Source organism: Perca fluviatilis, chromosome 15 (assembly GCF_010015445.1).
Source record: "Perca fluviatilis chromosome 15, GENO_Pfluv_1.0, whole genome shotgun sequence".
Classification (NCBI taxonomy): Eukaryota; Metazoa; Chordata; class Actinopteri; order Perciformes; family Percidae; genus Perca; species Perca fluviatilis.
Window position 1 is genome coordinate 7,201,830 of NC_053126.1, and position 7,723 is coordinate 7,209,552.

Genomic DNA, 7,723 nt, shown 5'->3' on the forward strand with positions numbered 1-7,723 from the left:
CAATATGAGCATTTCTTAGCTTGAATCATCCCGCATGTAAAGGCCCCGTTGGATCTTTTTCTGCAGAAGAGCCTGCTGTTAACAACAAATGAAGAAGTGCAGCTGCAGAGGAGGCGCTGATTTGGTTTCCCTCGTGTCTCGAGTCAACTGATTTGTTCACTACTGCTTTTTTTTATCTTCTTTTTTTTTATTATCATAAAGATCAAACCTTTCCTTCTTGTGTGACTTCTTTAGAATGCTTTCTGATTGCAGAGATCATTATCATAATGGAACTTACCATGTTGGGCAAAGGTTAAAAGAAGAAGAAAAAAAGAAGAAGATGCACCTGATTTTTATCAGGAACATCTGCAAAAGCAGCTTGAACTATCAACTGAGACTGTAATGCCAACACCAGACATGAAAGACATTTAACTTGATATGTCATTTGACTTAAACCGCTTCAGACAGGGCACAGCCCACATTATAAACTGAGCACATCCTGTGCTCTTTTGAAATGACTGATGTTTTGACGTATGAATGTTTAATTATAGGCCTACATAAATGAGAACGAATAATGAATCAACAATTCTTATGAAAGAGACAGAGAGAGAGAGAGAGAGAGAGAGAGAGAGAGAGAGAGAGAGAGAGAACTGACTATACAACGCCATCATTAAAATCCTCTCTCCTAAATCACCGCTACGTGAGCGCCCAGCCATGTAAATGCATTCATCGGATCAGTCACCTGTCTTTCTGTAAACGTCCTACTGTCATGTGGCTTTGCGGTTTTCTCGAAATTCTCCAAATAATAAACTGCGTTCAAATGAACTGAAAGAGCACATAGGGGCTGCTCTGAGCTCAGTTTCACTTTCGGTTGTGTTTCAGAGAAACCGGCTGCCTGCCGCTAAAAGCGAGCCCCGGCTGTTAGAGGAAGCAGCACAACCAAACCGGGCGGAGCTAACGGGCCCGGAGCTATAAAGTCACTGAGTGTTTACCACGCTAGCGCACACACACACGGGAGAGAGAATGATTTGACGGGTGGGAATCACAGCCAGCAGGTCGACAGAGTTTTGCTTACGAGCTGTCAAAAATCGATGGTTGCCCCCACCCCCACTCTCCCCCCACAATATCACCGCGCTGCGTAACGGATTACCTGCAGGACATTATAACTGGTGGCACTTGATCGCGGTGTTTGCACAACGGATCTTTAAACAGCCGCTGTCGTTCGAACACAACGGTAAGACTTCTCCAGCTGGAGTTATGCTGTAGGCTGGGCTGCTGTTGGGTGGGTTTGGATTCGTGGCTGGCTTCTTTTTTTTTTTTTTTGGGGGCCTTGTGCATTGGAAACATAAGGGAGTTAAATGTTAAACTCGTGCCTCTGAGCGCACTGACTTTTTTAGTTAAGGAAATGCATGCTGGAGTTTTCCCATTGTTTGTTTGATTCCCACTGTCCAGATGTTAAATGCAGCATGCAGTGGAAACTGGAAAACTTTACGAGGCAACGCAGACAATGAAATACCAAGAGAAACACGTAGGCTAACTCCACAGCTGTTTTTTTCTTTTCTTTTATTACTTCTAAATGATTATTCTTTGAATGTGATCCTTCTCCATGGCTGTTTGTAATGTGCCTGACATTGAAGCTAAACAGTCCCCAAAATTACAAAACACATCACCGCCTGTTAATCTTTAGCCTACCTATTTTTTTTTTTTTGGGGGGATGGGGGAGTTAACATTTAACTCAAACGCAAAGTCATTCACATTGAACGTTTGAAGTACGCAGGAAGAAGGATACAAGGATAGGCCTGTTGGTATGTGATGATGAGAGCTTGGGGCACGGACAATGTGTCAATTGTACTCAGCTGTTGAGTATCATAAGATATGTATCCCCTCATGCTTTATGGAGAAAAAAAAAAATCAAATACTACTTTCAGTTCGCAATGTATACATTTATTTAGTTATTTATTTGTCATTGGCTTGGAAAAGTTTGATTTCAACCAGGTATTTCAGTCATTGAGGCAGAAATGATACAGCATAAATTCTGCTGTAAGCACTATAACCTGTGTGTGTGTGTGTGTGTGTGTGTGTGTGTGTGTGTGTGTGTGTGTGTGTGTGTGTGTGTGTGTGTGTGTGTGTCTCCAGGCAGTATACAGCTGACTGTATTTTGGCCTAACCGCAGATTACAGTCATACCAAACACCGTTCCATGGAAACTCCAATTAATATCTAACCTAAACCCCCGAGACAGTCACTGAATTGTGTATACACCCCCCCACACACACACGTTTCAATATTACAAATCTTTCTCCTTTTTTAGAGCTTTAGGGTCTTAAATGGTCATTGCCTAAGGTGTTGTGCGTTGCCGCTGTCCTGACCATTTTGTCAGAAAGGTGTAACTCTAAACTGATTTTGGTTTAACCAGGTTGTAAAAAAAAACCAATGTAATTTGCTTTACTTAGGAATACATAACTGTTTGATAATAACTCTTTCTGTCTTGTCTTGTCTCTCTCAGGATGTCAGTGTGGTGGTCAGAGATGGGAGAGGGTCTGGGGCCTCTCTCCCCTGTAGGATGGTAGCCGACAGCACAGTGGAAGGCCATGACAAGACCCAGTTGTCAAGCTCGTCGTCGTCACCGTCGGCGTCCTCATCGTCATCCCTGTCCTCCTCCTCCTCCTCCTCCTCGTCCCTGTCTTCGCCGCTGGCTAGGCGCGAACTCGCTCTCAGCTCTCAGCAGTTTCAGCGTCAGGCCGCTCTAGATCTGAACCCGAGGTCGGCGTCCGTCCCTTCGGTGTATCTGACCCACTTCCCCACGTTCTCCTGCAAGGAGGACTGCAAGGTCATCACGGACACGGCGGCCAAGCTCGAGCGCAGCGCCTTCTACTGGGGTCCTCTGGGAGTGGAGGACGCCCATCGCATGCTGCGGGACGCGCCGCTGGGCAGCTTCCTCATCCGCGACAGCCGGCAGAAAGACGTCTTCTTCACGCTGTCCTACCACGGCAAGAGCGGCCCGGTCAGCGTGCGCATCGACTACAAGCGGCAGAAGTTCTCACTGGCGGGCAACGAGCGCTCCTTTCCGACGCTCTTCGCCCTCTTGGAGCATTACATCAATTCTCCCAAGAAGAGCCTGAGCGTCCCGTACAGGAAATGGAAGCCGACGCTGCAGGAGCTGTGCAGGAAGCGCATCATGGAGCTGTGTGGCGGAGTGAGCCGCGTGGCGGAGCTGCCGCTCACCCATGTCGTCCAAGACTTCCTGTTGGAATTCCCTTACAAACTATGAGCAGCATGCCGTATAAACTTTTGATAGTATTATTTTTCATTTCAAGAAGGCAGTTTTTACCAAGTACCGGTACACCGGAGGAGTGTTTGGTAAAACCTGCCCATCACGTGCTGGAGGTCAAGCCTGCGTCTCCCCGTTTTGAGCTTAAAAGCTGCAAAATGTTTCGCAAGAGACATTATGACCACAATCGAGCACAGGCGGTGTTCAGCGGGCCCGGGCACGACATTTCAACATACATTACCTCCAGAGACTCGACTTGCACACGGACGGAGCGCCTTCTGGTCATGAGGAAGCGTGAAAAGTTGGAAAAAGCTGCATTAAGAGAAATCTACAGCCACAGTAGAGCTATTACAGAGATAAAAGACCTGGCGGGATCAACAAACTGTAGGGTCTCTCTGTTGAGAGATCCCCAAAAACTATTGTGGAAGGACTTTAAGAGCGTCAACAGAGTGGACTTGTGGGAGGGGACGGGCTGCGGTGCCAGTCGGATTGACTTTTGTAGCAGACTTTAATACTCTAATGTTGTGAAATGTTTACATCGCACACGAATGTTTGCCAGCACCGATGGCTCAAATACCACTTGATGTCTTTTTAAAAAAAAATCTGCTGTCATGGCTGCCCACACGCAGTGGAATATCGTAGAAGATGTCAGAGGGTGTTGGGGTCACGAGGTCTGGTGCTAAGTTGTACTGTACGTGGAGGCGCATCGCCTCTTATTCTACTATCTCTGCCAGGCAGAGAATAAGTTTGTCGGTAACCCTTTACTTGAAGGTATCTCCATAAGAGCGACATGACGCTGTCATGAACACATGACGCAGTCATGACGCGTGAACCCTAACTCTAACCTGTCATGACCAAAAAAAACACGTGACACGTGATGACAGAAGCGTTATGTCATAAACGTTTAAGACTTGTGTGTGTGACACGTTCATGACCGTGTCATGTCACTCTTATGTAGATAACCTTCAAGTAAAGTGTAACCAGTTTGTCTTTTACTGAATCAGATATACAAGAATATTTTTTTATATTTTTTATTTGGTATTATATTTGAAATAAAAACGTATTTAAACCAACCTTTGCTCGATTTTCTGTTACTTCTTGACTGTTTGACTGTTACTTCATGTCATGTGCAGGGACAGGTAGGAGTCAGCAGGGGTGGAGAAGGAGGGAGACACAAACACACACACACACACACAGTCATACATACTTTGTCCTCGCTGTGTTACAGACAATAGGACAGACAGACAGACAGACAGACAGGAAGCGTGACACGGTAGCGTACAGTATTGTCACCACTGTGAATCATCTGTGTAGGTGAAAGTGACAGGTGGGTGGGGTCACATTGGTAGTAATTGGACTGTTACGCTTAGACACACACACACTTACCAGAAACAGGGGCAGAGGTGACGTGTGATTTTGTCTATTTGTGTGTGTGTGTAGTACTTTTAACCTAATAAGGGCCCAGTGCAGATTAAAATTTTCTCAGGAGGAAGTGGGAAATTTTGGGGGGGGGTGTTAGTGGTTTGACAGAGACATGTTAGATCAAGGTCACGGTTAAAGTTACAGTTAGCATTTCATTTTAGAGTTAGGATAAACGTTTCGTATGTAGCACATATTCAAATACTAGAAATAATACAAGAAAGCAGGAGGAAAGACATACAAGGGGTGTGAAAATACTTGACTTGAAAGCCCTTCTGACCTAGTGCACAAAGAAGAGATTTAAAAGATGACTTTTAAACAAGGAATGCCATTGTTCACTACACACTGGCTGAAATATCACCTTTCTTCAATGGATGAGGCAACACTGATCCAGGTGGGTGTACTTGCTTTAAATGGATGACTCACGTGTTTGACAAACATATTGCGCGCACGTTATATTTGCAGTCACATTGGAGCAAAGGCCGGGCTGAATGCTTCCATTGAGACTATTGTCTTTAGAAACAGAGCTAGGATTAAAGGGGTGGGACCGGCATGTGGCACAAATCAGAGGTAGTATTTAAACAGGAACCCTACACCCTTTTCACACAGTCTTACACAGAGCCGTTTATCCAAACTGTTGTAGAGTTGCAGCACAAATTGATGTAACTTTCTTCTTGCTGGAACCACAAGTTTAAAAGTTCAACTGTTTGCAAATGTCATCGTGTTTTCAAGTCATTGTTGCGGAACACTTCATTCCTTGACACACACGGGAAGAAAGTCTGGTCCCAAAAAATAAGGTCCTAAAACTGTCACCTTGCATACTTTACTGCCCCGCTGCTTTACTACTCGCAGGGTTGACTTAGTTATATTGTAAGCCAAGTTTGTACTAGTAAAGGTAAAACTCCTGCGGGACCTTGGTGTATCTGATTACTGTTAATTTTTTGTTGTTGTTATATCTATGTCTCCCACTGTTTTGTAACTGAAAAAGTATAAATAAATCATAAAAAAAAAAAAAAAAAAAAAAAAAAGGTAAAACTCCTTAAAAGGACAGTCACGTCAATGTTAAAAATAGAACATGTTTTACAGAACGTGTGGGTGCAGTAAGCTACATGTATATTTACAAAGCAGAATCATTTGCTCAAAGTTTGCCATTTCATGACGTTTGCGAGAGTATGTCACTTTTATTTCTTTTTTTTTGTTAGACAGTGTAGTGTACAGTTATCATTTCTAACTTGAGGTTGTAACCCTTCCTCATACCTAACCAGAACTCCAACGCTAAAACCAAACCTTACCCCTAAGGCTTTGTGATCTTTTTTTCGGGGATTTTTGTTTGATCCTCTTGGGTCTAGACAAATGTAGCCACACATCTTTCACTCTCTCTCACTCACACACTCTCCTCACTCCTCACACACACACACACACACACACACACACACACACACACACACACACACACACACACACACACACACACACACACACACACACACACACACACACACACACACACACACACACACACACACACACACACACACACACACACACACACACACACACACACACACACACACACACAACAACATGCAACATGAGTCAGTGATATACACACTGTGATTGCAATATCTTAATTTCTTTTATAGGTGTGCAAGTTTTCAATCCTCAACTTTTTGGAGCTTTTCCTAGAAAATGAGATCATTGGTTTAAGCACAAATTGTGGGGTGGCGGGTGAGTCATACGTAGCAGTTTCATTCATAGCTTCTCAGTTTTCAGGACATTCCCGACTATTTTGAGAAGTGAAAGGTGAAGTGAGGTGTTCTGTGATTGCGTGCTTATCAGCTGATTTCTGTGGAGTCCTCTGCTTGGAGTTTTCTGTCCTTTAAAAACACACACACACACACACACACACACACACACACACACACACACACACACACACACACACACACACACACACACACACACACACACACACACACACACACACACACACACACACACACACACACACACACACACACAAAGTGAGAAAGAATAAGGGGTGTTCTTTCAATAGATTAGCTTGACATTCAACGTGAATAAAAAATAAAGGCTATGAGCTTTTTATATATAGTTATCCTAGCCTCACTGATTTTGTGATTGATTTTCTTGGACAAGGCTTTCTTATGACCAAACACCAATTCCTGAGTTAGTCACCAGGTTCTGTGGTTTCTTCCGGCTTTTCTACTGGATGTTTTTTTTTAACCCACCAATTCTTGTTAGTGGGATATGTCAGAATTCCCAGTATGACGACAACTTATATGCAGGAAGCTTAGTGGAAATGTTGGTCATCTGATTAGAAGAATGAGTTTCAACACTTCACCAACAAAAGAAAGAACTTCCAAAGAATGTACATGTATTAACACAAGACAACAGACAAGCTTCAACTAAATCCAGTGTGGATGTGTAATGTGGTAGTTCTTCAAACAGCAGCTAGACCACAGCTCCAAGAATTCCCCAACTTCTATAATCAAACGTTCTCGCAGCAACGATGGTGTTGGGAGAGTCGGCCAGACGCAGTTAGGCTTAGCTTAGCATGACGTCTGGAAACAAAGGGAAACCGCTAGCCTGGCTCTGCCCAAAGGTAACAAAATCTGCTTAAAAGCACCTCCAACGCTTACTTATTAACACAGTAGGTCTCATTTATTTCATCCATATAAAAACTAATTGTAAAATGGGCAGGCTGTACTTTTAAGAGGGGTTATACTTCGTAGCTTGGTGCGGTAACTTTCTTTTCTGGTTGCCTTGTGACGAGGATGGTTTTGCTACCTTTCCACAGAGTTAGCTGTCCCCTCCCACCCCCCGCCAACTCCAGTCTTTGTGCAAAACTAAGCACATTTTTTGCCGGCTGGTATAAACTTTGGCATAGAGGCCTTAAAAATATGTTAAGTGAGGGTTTTATCATTTTTAATGAGAAGAAACTGCAGGATGAGACGGATAACTTTCTGAAGCAGTACTTTACTGTTGGCAATATTTCTTTTTTCGAGGCATGGTGAAGGCACGACCCGCCCTACTC

At 43.9% G+C, this 7,723-nt stretch overlaps 1 protein-coding gene across 1 annotated transcript; it reads left to right on the plus strand.

Annotated features, from left to right (window-relative positions):
* Nucleotides 1-918: 918 nt before the first annotated feature.
* socs1a (suppressor of cytokine signaling 1a) lies at nt 919-3,381 on the plus strand. The gene is made up of 2 exons (XM_039826093.1): nt 919-1,213; nt 2,485-3,381. The coding sequence occupies exon 2, from the start codon at nt 2,542-2,544 to the stop codon at nt 3,247-3,249; it is 708 nt and encodes a 235-aa protein (XP_039682027.1). The 5' UTR covers nt 919-1,213; nt 2,485-2,541; the 3' UTR covers nt 3,250-3,381.
* The last annotated feature ends 4,342 nt before the right edge of the window (nt 3,382-7,723 follow it).